Below are 16,928 nucleotides of genomic sequence, written 5' to 3'. Positions count from 1 at the left end.
TAGCAAGGTCATAAATTAATAAACAAATCTTTTGGCCTTAAATAGTTCAACACATTCTCCTTGCCTGAAGTTTTGAACTTTGATGGAATTTCTAACATTATACTTGGAAGACCTGACCGTTTGACAATCCTGTTCACAGGTTTGGGAGAAAATTAAGTGTCATTCGAGGAATAGTGGAGCAGGAAATCCAAGCAATGGTATCCAAAAGGGACAACATAGCAACACACTACCCTTATCAGGCGTGGGATCCTGTTCCATCCCTCTCCCATTCAACATCTGGTATCAATACTTGTAATATTCAACCTGCTTGTTCATCAATGTTCTTGTGCTGAATCTCTGTTGAATTTCATAGCTTGTCTCTAATATTTTTGGATCTGGAATAGTGAATCAGCCATTGTAATGTTGAATAGCAGAGCAGCCTGAATGGCCTTATTCTGTTCTATGTTTGATGTTTTCGTTCAGAGTGTTATAGGATGTAGACAGTTACTGAGGGAATTGGCAGGGGGATGGGGCTCGGGAAAGAATCATCCACAGTGTATATATTCTGTGTAGTGGCCAAGAGCATGCTGTTAGATCTTTCTTTAATGCATGGAGAGAGTTGCAAGTGAGAGAACCTGAGGGAAATCCACAGCTGGATGACATTTTAATGTGAAGTTAAGTGTTGTGTGGAACCCTACAGCGATGCCTATTTTAAAGTTTTTCCCAAATTTATGCAAAGTCAATAAAGAGGGTTAACGTAATCAAACTCTGCTTAATCCTTCAATGATAATTAATTGCAGCAATACATTATTCATTGAATCTGTTTTAACCAATTTACTGTGTTTTTTTCCCCAACTTTATTAAATCCAGGTGTCCTGATAAGCCATGACAAGCTTTTACTGCAGATAAACACAGAACGGGAAATGGGGAACATGGATTATAAACTGGGGCAGGTATAGTGAAAGTGCATTTGATGTTCAGTGTCTAAAGGATATTTTGTGCTGTAGAATTTCACAGCTGAGCACTACTTCATTCCTGCTCTCATCTGTATATATGCATTCTCACAGACAAGAGGAGGGAGGTAATATTACAAGTGTTACGTTTTAGCTGACATCATCACCAGACAAGTCAGATCCCAAACAGAAACCTGGCTTGACAGATCATGTTTGTTCAGATTTAGTTTTAACAAAGTGGTGTTTCACTGAAACACAAGCAAGTAGTATTGCAGATCTTGCTTTAGTAAGAAGTTTATTGAGAAAGGAAATGCTGACAAATATAGAATAAACCAAGCTATCTACTTGTAATGCAGATTCAAAGATTTTTAACACACAGTAATACTCTACTCCCAATAATTCTAAAACAGTCCTTTACAAATTGAAAAGAAAAACAATACCTTTTATATAGTACTGAAAACACATTCTGGTTCAGTTCCAAAACACTACTCGTGCAGTACTTGCACCAGACCCTCTTTATCAATACTTTGGTGGGTTTAATTCACATGTGACTTCAAATTTTAGACAATAACTGCAGATATGATAATAAGAAATACAAACAGCAGTAGGCTATTGGGCTCCTTGAGCCTGCTGTACCATTCAGTAGGATCATGGCTGATCCAGCATTCCTCTTGTCCACTTTTCTGCCTTTTCCCCATAATCCTTGATTCCCCTAACTGATCAAAAATTGATCTTTCTTGGTCTTAAAAATGCATAAGGACTCTGCCTTCACAGTTGTCTGTGGCAAGGAATTCCAAAGAGACACAACTCTCTGAAGAAGAAATTCCTCCTCCTCATCTCCACTTTAAATTGGTGCCCCTTTATTCTGAGACTATACCCTCTGGTCCTAGACTCTCCCATGAGTGAAAAAACATCCTCTTAGCATTTACTCTGTTAAGTTCTTTAAGAATCCTATATGTCTCAATGAGATCACCAATCTTTCTAAATCCAATGAGTAGAGTCCCAAACTGTTTAATTTTTGGTCATAACCCAATTCCTCTATACCAGGCATCATCCCAGTGAACTTCTCTGAAGTGACTCCAATGAAATGCCTTTCGTCAAATGAACAGACCTAAATTGCTCTCCGTACTCCAGATGTGGTCTCACCAGCAGCTTGTAAGATGCAGTAAGATTTCTCTATTCTTCTAATCCAACCCCCTTGAAATCAATTGGCATTCCTGATTACCTGCTGCACCTGTATACTAGCTTTCTGTATTTCATGCACAAGTCACTTTGTGTTGCAGCTTTCTGCAGATTTTATCCATTTAAATAATATTCTGTTCATTTGGTCTCCCTTCCAAATTGAATAGCTTCACTTTTTCCCCATGATATTCCATTTGCCAACGTTTTGTCCACTTACTTAACCTATCAATGTCTCTGTCAACTATTTGTATCCCCCTCATGACTTCCCTTTCTACATTTTTTTGATAAGTTCTTCCAGGAACTGTCATACATCTGCACTCAGCTTTAAGTAACCTCTTCAGCGTTCTATCTCAGCAATTCCAGTCTGGGGTTAGCATTAACTCCTCACTTTAAGATACCTTGTTCACTATATATTTTTCTCTTCTCAGGAACACAGGTCTATTCAATCATCCTATTCTATGGACTTTACAGGACTCCCTAACCTCAAAGTAAAACTAAAACAAAACCCTATTTTTCTAAGCTATGTGTGCTTCCCATCAGTTTGCAAAAAAAAGTTCCAGAAATCTCTACAAATGTTGAGGCCGTGTTATTTACCTTGCTGGGTCACAAAACACCGTAAGAGAAACAAAAAAAAAATCATTAGTCATGCACAAAAATCAATTCATTTTAAAACTAGACCTCAAAGCGATTTATAAGAAATTGCCATGGCTACGTTAAGTTAATAATTAACTTCAGACTGCAAAAGTCATGGGTTTGGAACTAAAGCCAGAAGCTCAAATTTGCAATAAATGACATTAACTATGTATCTATCTGTTTGCATAAAATAAGCATATTAATTTGAAGTCATTTGTCCCCACTGGCTCACTCCACCACTCCATAAGATCATGGCAGATATGAATATGGCTTCAATTTCATTTACCTAACTACCCACAGTAACGTTCAACTCCCTTTATTAGTCAAGGATCTAGATAGCTTTGACTTAAAAATATTCATTGACTCCCGTGCCCACCATGCTCTCGGGAGGAGAGTTCCACACACTCAAGGCCCCTTTGAGATTGCCACTGAGCTTGCTGCGAAGTGATAAGTTTGAAATTTCTTCTATCGTGTCAACGTTTGCTATCGCACCAACTGTGATCATCCCATTTAGTGAGACATGAGAATCAAATATGTGCCCTCTCAATGCTGTTAACCACTGATTTACAGATCAGTTTGTAAGGGATTGCAACTGTGTTCTCATGTCCTCATGACTCAGTAACCTTTTGACACTGATGGCTTAGACTCTCAGATATAGAATGGGGTGGTTGGAGGGTTGCTGCTTTGCAATAAAATTTGAGTTTCAAAAACAAAGAGGAATAATTGAAGGGGACTTGCTAATGTTTGGTACATTATGTTCTTGAAGACTTGACATTGAACTCATGAGGTGTTTGTCTACTATGTGCAGGTCTCCATTCATTCTGTTTGGCTGGGTAACAATATAACCCCTTTGAGAGAAGAGGAATGGGATGAAGATGAGGAAGATGAAAGTGATGTGCCTGCTCCATCTTCACCTCCAACCTCTCCAATTAACTCCAGGTCAGCCTAGAATAGTCACTCGCAAGCAATCTATCCATTCTTACCAGTCTTGCTAAAGACACTATGTCAGGCAGTTCGTCTCACTGAGCTACCTTTGTATCTTTTTTTTTAAAAAAAGGGTTAGGACCCTGTGCCGTGAGCCCAGTGTGCACATAGAACATAGGCACTGTCTATAGAGTAAACTAGACAATGGATATATAGTTTTGACAGTGGCAGAACAAGTTAAATATGCAATTATAAAAAGTGCCTTTCTGAATGTTCATAGAAGATGAGGGTTTAAAAGCAGGAAATTATCAACATTTTATAAAGCACTGATGCTACATAGAATGTTTCATCCAATTATGTATATCATATTTTAGGAATATGTCCAGAATTTGGAGAGGGCGCAGATACAATTTACTAGAAGGTTGAATTTCGTTATTGGGAGAAGGCCGATTGTTGACTAAGAGAAATTTGATAGAGTTCAAAACAGCCAGTTAAAATTGCTGACATGGAGCACTCTGGTATAAGAATATATGAGCAGGAGTAGGCCATTCATTTCCTCAAGTCACCTCCTCCATTCAATAAGATCATGGCTGATCGGATTGTAAACTCAATCCACATTTCTACCTAACACACAAAACAAAGAGTATATACTCTGCCCAAAGAAATGTAAAGGCTTTGCTTCCACCACATTTTCAGGAAGCGAATTGCATAGATTCATGACTGAGTGTGAATATTTCATCTCCTCTCTGTTTTGAATGGGCAACCTCCTCTAGTCCTAGATTTCTTCCATAAGAGGAAACATCCTGTCCATATATACCCTGTCAAGACCTCTCAGGATTTCATCTATTTCAATCAAGTCATCTCTTAATCTTCTAAACTCCAGATACATGCCTAACTGACCCAGCCATTCCTTTTTAAGACATATCACTCATCCCAGATATTTGTCCAATAAACATTCTTTGAGCTGCCGCCTTTACATTCTTCCTTAAATAAGGAGATCAGGACTATGTACAGTTGCGTGTGACCACTGGTCTATGTACTGAAGTGCATGTTGTGTTCCACCTGATATTACTACAGGAAGTGGGATTTGAGAACAAGATCTAGTTTAATAGATTGTATTTTGCTTATTTCTTTAATTTAACATGGCAGTCTTTCACTGGAAATTAAATACAGTAGGCAGCAGATCTATTTTATTTCCTTGCACAATGACAGTTGCTCAAGTGCAATTGATCACAATTACAGTTGCAGAAAAACAAATAATTTTTCACCCCATGCAATCCATTTGTTTCTTTCCTCCTTTCCTATCCTGTTAAGTCTTTTCCTTGAATCCATACACCTCTGAGATCTTAGATTTGCCAGCTTTAATAACCAATGTAGGTTTCTAACCAAACATTCCTAGTCTGGAAGTTTTCACAAATTGAAACCCTTATTCTAAGGATACATTCCATTAACTGCTCTGAACAAAGTTCTTTAGGGGAAGTATTCTTGCATCTGACTTCAGCCATGTCTCATCCAAAGTGAATTCAAAAGTCTATTTGCCTTCCCTATCACCTGCTGAATTTGTATGCTATTCTTTTAGTAATTTATGCAATGGGAGTTCCAAATTCTTTGTGTTGTAGTTTTTTTTAAGTTCTCCATTTGGATCATATTCAGTTCCTCCAGTCTTCTTGCCAAAATACATAATCTCTCGATTTCCCACATTATAATCCATTTCTAAGTGTTTGCCCACTTTATCCACCTGTCTGTAGTGCTGTGCAGAATCTGTCATCCTTACCACTTGTCTTCCCAACTATTGTTGTTAACTGCGGACTTGGCTTTGATAAATTCACTTTTCCCATTCAAGACGGGAACATATATTGTAACTAATTGCAGCCCTAGTGCTGACTCGCAACAGCATATTCTAGTCTTAAGTAATATTACATGTGGTACCTTATTGAACATTATTTTTTGGAAATCCAAATATGTTACATGCACTGGTTCCTCTTCAGCTATCCTGCTTGTTACCACCTCAAAGATTGGAATAAATTTGTCCAGCATAATTTTCTCATCATGAAACCATGCTTGGTTATGTATTTCTAAATGCTTTGCTATTAGATCCTCTAATATAGGTACTAACATTTCCTAATGACACATGTTAAGCTAACTAGCCCATTGTTACCTTTTTCTTGTCTTTGAATAAGGGTGTTCTATTGGCAGTTTTCAATCTTTTGGGACCTTTCCAGAATCAAATTATTAATGGAAGACTACTATAAATGAATCTTATTATCTGTGTAGCTATTTTCTTAAAATTCCTCAATGCATCCATCAGATCCAGGGGATTAACAGACTTTTGCCTCCTTAGTTTCCCAAGTACTTTTTCTTGAATGATTGTGTTATTGAGTCTATTTCCTCCCTTTAAGCTCTTAATTATTTGGCATTCCAAAAATGCCGTACATTTGATCTAGTAAAAACCGATGATATTTACTCAACTTTTCTGCCATTTCCAAGCTTTTAACTGAATTTTTCAAAAACTGCTCAATTTCTTCTGCCATAAAATCCGACAAACTTTCATTAAGGCCAGGAGGCCTTTAGTTATTTCTCCTTGAAAGGTACTTTTATTAATGTGGTTCTGAAAAAAAATGTGACTGAGTTAGTGATTAAACCCCTTCAGAAAAATGGACCAACGCTCATCTGTCACTAGTTTGAAATATGTGTGTGTGTTAGCTTTCCTGATTACTTTGTACCTGCATGCTAACCTTTTGCCAAATAAGTTTGCATCTCAATGTTCTGCAATCTCTTACTGTTTAGATAATGGGCTTTTTTTTTCACACTTTCTGCGAAAATTTTATGTTTTGCCATGTCATATTCCACTTACCACACCTTTTCCTATTCACTGGAAATATCTGTAGCGTCCTCTTCACAACTTGCTTTCCTGTTTTTATATAGATATTTTTATTGAAAATTTAACATTTTTACAAGTTTACAAATAAAAAGAAAACCCCAAGTATAAACATTGATATACAATTAAATCTTAAATAAATAATAACCAAAATTTATCAAAAAAAAGAGAGAAAAAACAAAACTCAACTAACTACTAATCTAACCTACAACTAACCAGAGTGTATAATTAAGTCTCTTACGTTATTCAAAGAAGAGAAAAAAAAACGACGGACAACACAGAGAAATTGGGTAGTGAGATACATGCTCGGAATGTATCAACATCAAATCGTAACAAAACCCGTATTCGTGCGGGATTTCTCTCCCAAGGGGCCCTGGACCAGCCAGGTTCACCATCTCGATTAAATAAAAGCCCTTGTTAGGATGGCCGAAATATCTTTATTTGTGTGATTCAAGAACGGCTGCCATATTTTATGGAATAATGCGGTCTTTTGGTCCAATATCTACAGATCTTATGACGGGTCTGTAAGCAATGTACAAGAGTGCCCACCTCTATTTTACATTTGGGACACATTGGCAAAATATAAGGCAGGAGCATCTCCAATCAGTCCGGTGCTATATGGGCCCTATGAAGTATCTTCAACTAAATGGCCTGAGTTCTGTTGCAGATGGTGGTGATTCTGGCGTTTTCCCAAATGTTATTCCACGTTTCTATAGAGATTTGCAGTCCCAAATCCTGATCCCATGTTTTAAACAGATTGTCCATATCACCTGATACTTCATCATGTAATAAATGATAAATAGTACTGACGGAAGATACCCCCATTGGCCTTAGCACTCTACGTTCTCTATCTGATTTATAAAGACTCTCTAATAACGTAGTCGTCTTCTGTATGTAATCTCGAATTTGGAAGAATCGAAAGAGACCTCCATTAGGTAATCCAAATTTCTGACGCAGCTGTTCAAAAGACATCAGGACCCCTTCTTTAAACAGATCCCCTAAACGTGAGATACCCCTTGATCTCCAGAGTTTAAAAGTGACATCTGTAAGCCCCGGTTGAAATCCCCATGCTCCCACTATCTGAGCACAGGGGGATGTTTTATGTGAGTTGCCCTCATTTTGCCGCATTATATTTCAAGCTTTAATTGTGTTTAGTATTATAGGGTTTTTACAGTGATCCGTAATGATTTTCCTCTTTCTGAAAATAAAAGGTTAATAAGTGGGCATTTTACTTGAGAAGTCTCGATGTCCAGCCAGATTGATTGCGGGTCAGACAAGACCCAATTGGCTATGTAACTTAATAGGGCACTTAACTGATATTTCCTAGAATCTGGGAAGTCCAATCCTCCCCTTGCCTGTGGAAGCTGTAGCTTCTTCAGCTTAATGAGGGGCTGTCTATGATTCCAGATAAAGGAACCCAACCAGCCATATAATTTACGTAGTGCCAGCCTCGGCAGCATCACCGGAAGCATCCTCATAGGGTATAGGAGACGGGGCAGGACATTCATTTTAATTAGTGCTATTCTACCTAGCCAGGAAATTGGAAGGTCTCCTCATTGCTGGAGGTCCTGCCTTATCCTTTCCAGTAAATGCACAAAGTTAGCCTTGCAAAACTTTTAGGTAATAAAAATGCCTAAATATAAGAAACCCTCCAGGGACCACCGAAAGGGAAAGTGGGATCCGTCCAATAAGTGGGTTATACTAACAAGGCCACCCATTGGCATAGCCTCCAATTTTGAGAAATTAATTTTATAGCCTGAAAATACACTAAATGTATTAATAACTTGGATTAAGCGAGGTACGGACATCAAAGAATTACTGAGAAATAGAAGACCATCATCTGCATAAAGGGGAATTTTATGTTTACCTGTACCAATCCTTGGGGCTGTTATATTAGAGTCAGCCTGTATAGCTTCTGCTAGTGGCTCAATTATTAGCATAAATAGCAATGGCGAAAGCGGACATCCCTGACGGCAGCCCCAATCCACACTGAAGCTATCCGAGCCTAATCCATTAGTAATCACAACTGCTTTAGGATCACTATACAGTGTTGAGACCCATTTGGTAAACACCTTTCCAGCGCCAAACCTTTCCAATGTGTAAAACAAATATGACCATTCAACCCTGTCGAATGCCTTTTCCACATCTAATGAGACTACTACGCCTGGTATCTTTCCAGGCTTGAATCACATTCAAAACCCTTCTAACATTATTGGATGATCTCCGGCCTTTAATAAATCCCGTCTGATCCTCCTTTATGATATGTGGCAATACCCTTTCTAGTCTCAATGCTAGCGTTTTAGAGAGGATTTTAAAATCTACATTTAGCAAGGATATTAGTCTGTATGACAAGCTGTCTTCTGGGTCCTTTCCTTTTCTGAGGATGAGCGAGCTATTCGCCTCTTTCAGCGAAGGCGGGAGACAACCCTGACTGTGTATGAATACTTATACATGTTCACAAGTGGACCTATAAATTCTTTATAGAACTCCGCTTGAAAGCCTTACTGCTCTGAATTTGCCAAATTGCGTCAAGTATTTCTTGGATTATTAGGGGAACATTCAAGACCGATACCTGTTCCGGAGTTAGGTCCGTAAAGGTCAGGTTTTTAAAAAATGACTGCATCCTTCTAGCTCTTCACAATCTTCACAATCCTGCGATTTATATAAATCAGAATAAAATTTTCTAAAGATTGTGTTAATCCTTTTATGATCGAGTCAGAATACCTGTACTTTCCTTGATAGACGTGATAGTTTGAGGGGCCTTCTTTTTCTTTGAGAAATGCTAAGTATCTACCAGGTTTATCGCCAAATTCATATAACCTTTGTTTTGCAAATAATATTTCCCTCTTAGGTGTTTGGGTAAGCGTGGTGTTTAGAGCTGTCCTAAGGGCCGTAATCCTTTGTAATTTGATAATAGAAGGTCTGTCAGCGTATGCTGTTTCAGCCACTTTTAAGCGAGCTTCGAGCAGAAGCTGTTGTTCTCCCTTTAATTTTTTCTGGGTCGCTGAGTATGAGATGATCACACCTCGCACGTAAGCTTTGATGGTCTCCCACATCATTGATGGGTTGCTAGCCGTACCTGAATTAATTTCTAAAAAAGTTTTAAATTCTTGAGAGAAGTACTTTACAAATTTACTATCTTTCATCAGGAAGAGGTCCATTTGCCAATGCCGGGGGGATGTTTCATTATTCCTCGACTTGATTTCCATGTATACAGCAATGTGATTGGAAATTGCTATACTGCCTATTTTACAGGATGATATGGAATTTTTAAAAATCGAGGGGGAAAAAACATATCGATTCTGGTATGACATTTATGTGGATTGGAGTAAAAAGAAAAATCTCTGCCCTGTGGGTGAAGGCATCTCCATAAATCATCTAGTCCTAATTCTTTGTTCAAATCCACCAATTGTCTCGATCTGGGAGACTCCTGCAGTACTCTTGGGAATCCTATCTATTTCCGGATCCATAATACAATTAAAATCTCCCCCAATAATTGTATGACGAGCACTGAGAGCCATCAATTTTGATAAGGCTTCCGTTATAAATTTAAAAGGATGTGCTGGGGGGCAATACAAATTTAAGATCCCATATTCCTCTCCATTTATAAGGGCTTTAATTAGAATATATTGTCCAGATTCGTCTTTTATCTGATTTAGGATTTTGAAAGGGAAATTCTTCCGAATAAGACTAACAACTCCCCTGCGCTTTGAGAAGAAAAAAAGACCTGATCAAATCCACCCTGTCGTAATTTCAAGTGTTCTTTATCTAATAAGTATATCTCCTGTAGGAGAGCTATATCAGCCCTTTCTTGAGGTTTGATCATATTTTCTTCCTTTTGACTGGTGAATTACTCCCCTTGACATTCCAGGTGCACCACTTAACCGACTGATCAACCATAATCGTCTGGGCAAGTCCGAGACCCCTCGGGAGAGGAAACCCTATCCAGAACATCCCAAGCGTAGAGCATATAAAATTCACAAAAATAAAGGCTCTTTAATACACTCACATCAATATAATAAAAAGCTATTTCTAAATAAAAAAAGTTTTTAAATGAAGATTTCCCCCCTTGTTCACAGGGGGTATCACTTCCTTTCCAACAATCCATCATATCCTCTCCCAACCAGTGCCCCACCCTTGACCCAGGGGCTCCTCGATAGAATGAAGAAAATTCAAATATACTACAGAGCTAGAGTTAACCGTGAGCACCCTACCCCTGTCCCCCACCCACACCAACACCTGGATATATTTGGTAATGTTAATACCATGTATAAACATATATAATTATAAAATTACAGCCTCAACAAGTAGATTAGATTAGATTAGATTACTTAGTGTGGAAACAGGCCCTTCGGCCCAACAAGTCCACACTGCCCCGCCGAAGCGCAACCCACCCACATCCCTACTTTTACCCCTTACCTAACACTATGGGCAATTTAGCATGGCCAGTTAGCATGGCCAAGTAATAATTAAATATAATAATACAAAATAACAGGGGAAAACAACCCTGCTCCTAAAGACAGAAATAAAACAGGATAAGATAACCACCTCCCCCCACCAACATATACTAACATATATAAAAGTGGGCGAGAAAATTGCGAAGTAGAGAACAAATAAATAAATCTCTCTTCCCACCCCCCCCGAAGGTTTTTTTAAAAAAAAAAGGGATTAATATAAAAAAAGGGGGATGTAAACCGAAGTGGGGGAGAGCAAAACAACATCAATTAACTCTTACAATTTATCTAAGAGAGTCCAAAAATTCCTCTGTCTTTTCTGGCGATCCGAAGTTATACACGGACCCTTCATGGTTAAAGTGTAACATCGCTGGGTAGCGCAAGGAGTACTGAATATTTAAGTGGAGAAAGTGAGGACTGCAATGTGTTGCTGCAAAAGCGCAGCTGGTCAGGCAGCATCCAAGGAGCAGGAGAATCGACGTTTCGGGCATAAGCCCTTCTTCAGGAATGAGGAAAGTTTGTCCAGCAGGCTAAGGTACAAGGTAGGGAGGAGGGACTTGGGGGAGGGTCGTAGGAAATGCGATAGGTGGAAGGAGGTCAAGGTGAGGGTGATAGGCCGGAGTGGGGGTGGGGGCGGAGAGGTCAGGAAGATTGCAGGTTAGGAAGGTGGTGCTGAGTTCAAGGGATTTGACTGAGACAAGGTGGGGGGAGGGGAAATGAGGAAACTGGAGAAATCTGAGTTCATCCCTTGTGGTTGGAGGGTTCCGAGGTGGAAGATGAGGCGCTCTTCCTCTGACCGTCATGTTGCTATGGTCTGGCGATGAATATTTAAGTCCCTTCAACACTTCTTCGCTTCATCAAACGCCTTCCTCTTTCGGACCAGAGCTGGGGAAAAGTCCTTTAATAACATAATCTTGGATCCTTTATAAATGATGGTTTGGGGATCTTTCCCAAGATTTCTGGTGGGGGAGGGGTTCCTGCCTGCTAAGAACTGCGGGCACCCTTCCCTTTTGTCATTTTTACTGGAGATTAAATTGTCTAAATTCAGTACTAAGCAGCTAATTACATTTAAGTAAAAACTATTTTGAATGATGTAGTGAGTATGGTGGAGGTGGGTGACCCACTTTGCCCAAGTCTTGGGAGGAGCACTATAGATTCAGACTTGCTGGGTTGCCGCCATCTTGGATTCCCCCTCCTGTCTATTTTTGAGATGTCAGCAAATTTGGCATTCATACCTTCTGTCCCTTCATCTAAGTCATCATATAAACAGTTGAGGTCTGAACACCGATCCCTATGGCATCGCAATTTTTATATCTTGGGATCGATAGCATGTGGAGCTGGAAAAAGCCGAGCAGGTCAAGCAACATCAGAGGAGCAGGGGAGTTGACGTTTCAACCTGAAATGTTAACTCCCCTGCTCCTCTGATGCTGCTTGATTGACTCTGCTTTTTCCAGCTCCACACTTTATTGACTCTTGATTTTCCAGCATCTGTGGTCCTCGTTAATCTCCACTTCTTACGTCTCATCAATCTGAAGCAGACCCATTATACCTACTCTCTGCTTCCTGTTGGCCAGCCAATCATCTTTTTCAGTAAACCAATCCTTACACAAAGAGCATTATTTTCTGCAATCACCTTTGTGGTGCCTAATTTTCCAGATTATGGACTGCTTCCTCACTGTAGGGATTCTGTGATCATCTGAAGACACAAAGGGAAAATCCTATTCCTTCCCAAGTATTAACAAGCCAAGCTAGCTGTTTAGTTGCAAGTGACCTGGTGTACTATGGACCCATTAATTATTGGATTACCAATTCGCATCTGCTCCTGTCTCCAATTGCATTGTGAATGTGATAATTTCTGATCAGTGACTCACGATTCTTATTCACAGGCTTGATAAGCTCAGAGGAAATGAAGGCCAGACAGTTTCCTACTGCTGTTAGGATTAGTTGGTTCACTATCAACTTAATATTTTTTGGTTTGAATAGTTCAGTTCCAGACCACGTACTACGTTTACCATATGGTGATAGATGGACAAAAATGTTACGCAGTGAAAATTTGATTTCAAGTATTTGAATGAAAAGAATGTACTTTGGCCACACCTATTACAAGGGTATAGGAGGTCACAGGGTAGGTTGGGCAGAGGAAATATTTAAACTGCTTTGTTTTTTCTCTTAGTGAATTCCACCATAAATCCTGCAATTATATAGTGTGTTACTACAGTAAAAATGCCCCAAGATGCTTCAGCCAAAATTTGACAGAGTCTCATAAGGAGATATCAGGTTATATAGCAAATATTGTGGTTAAAACATTAGGTTTAATGAGCACAATAAATGGGGGAAAGGAATTTAGGAATTCTCAGAGCTTAGGAATAGACATTTATAAATGATTAGATGAAGGGGAGAAAGTGAGGTCTGCAGATGCTGGAGATCAGAGCTGAAAATGTGTTGCTGGAACAGCGCAGCAGGTCAGGCAGCATCCAGGGAACAGGAGAATGGACGTTTCGGGCATAAGCCCTTCTTCAGGAATGAGGAAAGTGTGTCCAGCAGGCTAAGATAAAAGGTAGGGAGGAGGGACTTGGGGGAGGGGCGTTGGAAATGCGATAGGTGGAAAGAGGTAAAAATTGGGTGATAGGTCAGAGTGGGGTGGGGGCGGAGAGGTCAGGAAGAAGATTGCAGGTTAGGAAGGCGATGCTGAGTTCAAGGGATTTGACTGAGACAAGGTGGGGGGAGGGGAAATGAGGAAACTGGTGAAATCCGAGTTCATCCCTTGTGGTTGGAGGGTTCCTTAGGCGGAAGATGAGGCGCTCTTCCTCCAACCGTCGTGTTGTTGTGGTCTGGCGATGAAGGGAACTTGATGTGGGTAGCGGATTTTGATGAGTTAAACCACCATCATCATCATCATTCAGATTTGGGCATTCCCCTGATCAGTCAAGCTTTCCCATGATTGCTGGAAAGCACTACTTTCTCTGTACTGCAGTGTCACCATGAATTTATGTGCCTGAGAGATGAGAGTAATGTTTACTGACCATGAAGCTGGCACTGACATGTTCACAGGTTATTGTTGGTCTTTGTTCTGCAGAAATTGCTTTTATAGCGTCATTTAGAATGCCCTTTAATACTTAAAGTATTTTATTTCCAGGAAACATCGAGCTGGAGTTGACATTCATTCATGCTCTCAATTCTTGTTGGAACTCTACAGTCAGTGGGTTCTTCCCACAAACACTGGCAAGAAAACCCCCGTCATCCTGGTCAGTGAGGTCGTAAAATCGGTAAGTGTTAGATCTGATTGTGAAACAGGAATAGTTTCTAGCATGCTGGAATTCTGTCTCTCTTTACCGTCTGCCCTCATTTCAGAAAACTGCTGAAGTTGACGTTGCTACTTTGAAAAAGCCATCTTGTCTCCGATTAGTGCTGTTCTGATCAAATGGGTCAGTGCCAGACTGAGATGAGAAAGAAGGAACTTGGTTGACAGAGTAACTTCTATAATCTTGAACTTAGACAGCAAAGTAATTCTAAGCTGTCACCACTGTTATAATGTAAGAAGTGTGATGGTCCTCATAAACAGTAATGTGATCAGGTCACAAAAGCTGCTTTTATTATTAATGTTAGGATGAATTTGAGAGTGCTGTCTTGCATCTCCCAAGAGGGCACCTGAGGCTTCAGTTGACCTTCTCATCTGAAAGTTGACAGCTGTAATCATACAGTACTAATGGAGTGAAGCATGTGATGAGTCCACCAGCATCTGACTCCATGATGAGAGTGGGAGATATTGAGCATTGCACATGCTGGAGATTAGAGTTATGAGTGTGGTGCTGGAAAAGCACAGCCGATCAGGTAGCATCCAAGGAGCAGGAGAATCGAGCTTCTGCTTGAAACGTTGATTCTCCTGCTCCTCGGATGTTGCCTGACCGGCTGTGCTTTTCCAGCACCACATTCTTCATCCATGATGACAGTGCTGACTACTGAACCACAGCATTATAATTCTCTGGGTTTCATCTCAAAGGCAGTCAGGGAGCCAAAGCTAAACCTTTGAACCTTTTAACTATTTCTCTGTCCAGATGCTGCCGGGCCTGCAAAGTATTTCTAGCATCCATTTTAATTATTTTCAATGAACATTTTGATCAACTAGTCATGTAGTTTGGTGTCAAGCTTTCCTTGATAAAACTCCTTTGAAGTGCTTTAGGCTGCCGTACCACATTAAAAGTGGCCCGTCAATATAATTTGTTTTACCTATTTCCTGTAATGCTGTGCAAGCAATTTCTCCAAGCTTCCCACACAATCGTATCTGTGTGCATTCACGTAGATATTGTACCGCATGTTGGTATTCAACATGTACTTTGTCCCAGTCACAGAATAGACTTTGTCTTCCTTTCTTTCTCCTCTTTCTCCTCCCCTTTCTTATCCCAGGCCTTCCTCTGTTTTCCCTTGTTGCTATTGTCCTGTTGTAAGGTTTGATAGGAATATGCAGATGTTCAGAGTTTTTAAAGACTTTTCTGATGCGATTCTGCTGTGAACCTTGGTCTTATCTGTTTGTTGTAGTTTGTACAAACTCTGCTGTAGTTTGTACAAATTTAGAATCAGCAGATGAGAATGAACTCTAATTAATGAGATTTCTTCCACAATTTTTGAAGCCTGTCTTGCCCTTGCAGCTTTTGGCAGTCTCTGATTTGTTTACCGAGAGAACCCAATTTGAGATGATGTACAGCACTTTGACAGAACTTCAGAAAATTCATCCTGCAGAAGATGAGATTCTGAATCAATATCTGGTTCCTGCTATTTGCAAAGCAGCAGCTGTTCTGGGCATGGTAAGGAGAAATGAAGTGGAAGAAGAAACTTATTTTGTCGATTGCTTTAGAAAACTGGAACTGTATGATCCTCAAATTGTTTTCCAGTTTGTGCTGAAACATTTTCAATCTTCAATAGATTTCAGCTGTCATATTTTATTGTTAAATCCATGCTTTTTCCATCTTATGCCTTCACATACTGTACATCTTTCACTGGATGGTCAGGGAAATACCCAAACAATGCACAGTCCTTCAGTCCACTCCAGTCTCACCATCCTGAGAGTGGCAGTGAAACAGAAAGGAGAAATCTTGGATAAATTTAAGAAATGAATCTGAGAACCTCCTGTTTGCTTTTTGCTGCCATCTTGTTTCAATAATGACAGCCAACCTTTGTCTTATTATGCATTGTCTGCCATTTAAGCTGTATGATGTGGAGGTGCTGGTGTTGGACTAGGCTGGACAAAATTAAAAATCGCACAACACCAGGTTATAGTCCAACGGGTTCATTTGGAAATACTATTTTTCAGAGCACTGCTCCTTCATCAGGTAACTAGTGGGGCAGGATCATAAGACACAGGGTTCATTAGTGTCATGCAACTGATGTGATATATTCAAAGTTTGTGCGAAGATTTGTAGCTCGGGTGGTCGTTGTTGTGGTTCTGTTCGCCGAGCTGGAAGTTTTTGTTGCAAACGTTTCGTCCCCTGGCTCGGCGACATCATCAGTGCTTGGGAGCCTCCTGCGAAGCGCTTCTTTGATGTTTCCTCTGGTGTTTATAGTGGTCTGTCCCTGCCGCTTCCGGTTGTCAGTTTCAGCTGTCCGCTGTAGTGGTTGGTATATTGGGTCCAGGTTGATGTGTTTGTTGATGGAGTTTGTGGATGAATGCCATGCCTCTAGGAATTCCCTGGCTGTTCTCTGTCTAGCTTGCCCTATGATAGTAGTGTTGTCCCAGTCGAATTCATGTTGCTTGTTGTCTGCGTGTGTGGCTACTAAGGATAGCTGGTCGTGTCGTTTCGTGGCTAGTTGATGTTCATGTATGCGGATTGTTAGCTGTCTTCCTGTTTGTCCTATATAGTGTTTAGTGCAGTCCTTGCATAGTATTTTGAACACTACATTCGTCTTGCTCATGTTAGGTATCGGGTCCTT

At 40.0% G+C, this 16,928-nt stretch overlaps 1 protein-coding gene across 8 annotated transcripts in view; it reads left to right on the top strand.

Annotated features, from left to right (window-relative positions):
• Positions 1–16,928, top strand: part of htt (huntingtin) — a 241,245-nt gene that overhangs the window by 209,122 nt on the left and 15,195 nt on the right. For 7 of the 8 annotated variants that reach the window (XM_043703713.1, XM_043703763.1, XM_043703736.1 and 4 more), the window contains 5 exons: positions 140–279; positions 850–932; positions 3,556–3,686; positions 14,140–14,269; positions 15,650–15,805. In XM_043703713.1, coding sequence (XP_043559648.1) covers positions 140–279; positions 850–932; positions 3,556–3,686; positions 14,140–14,269; positions 15,650–15,805 — 640 coding nt within the window. Of the gene's footprint in view, positions 1–139; positions 280–849; positions 933–3,555; positions 3,687–14,139; positions 14,270–15,649; positions 15,806–16,928 lie in introns of those variants that run through there. The other variant, XR_006313622.1, reaches the window with a different exon arrangement.

This window comes from Chiloscyllium plagiosum, chromosome 2 (genome assembly GCF_004010195.1).
Source record: "Chiloscyllium plagiosum isolate BGI_BamShark_2017 chromosome 2, ASM401019v2, whole genome shotgun sequence".
NCBI lineage: Eukaryota > Metazoa > Chordata > Chondrichthyes > Orectolobiformes > Hemiscylliidae > Chiloscyllium > Chiloscyllium plagiosum.
This window is presented reverse-complemented; position numbering and strand designations above follow the sequence as displayed.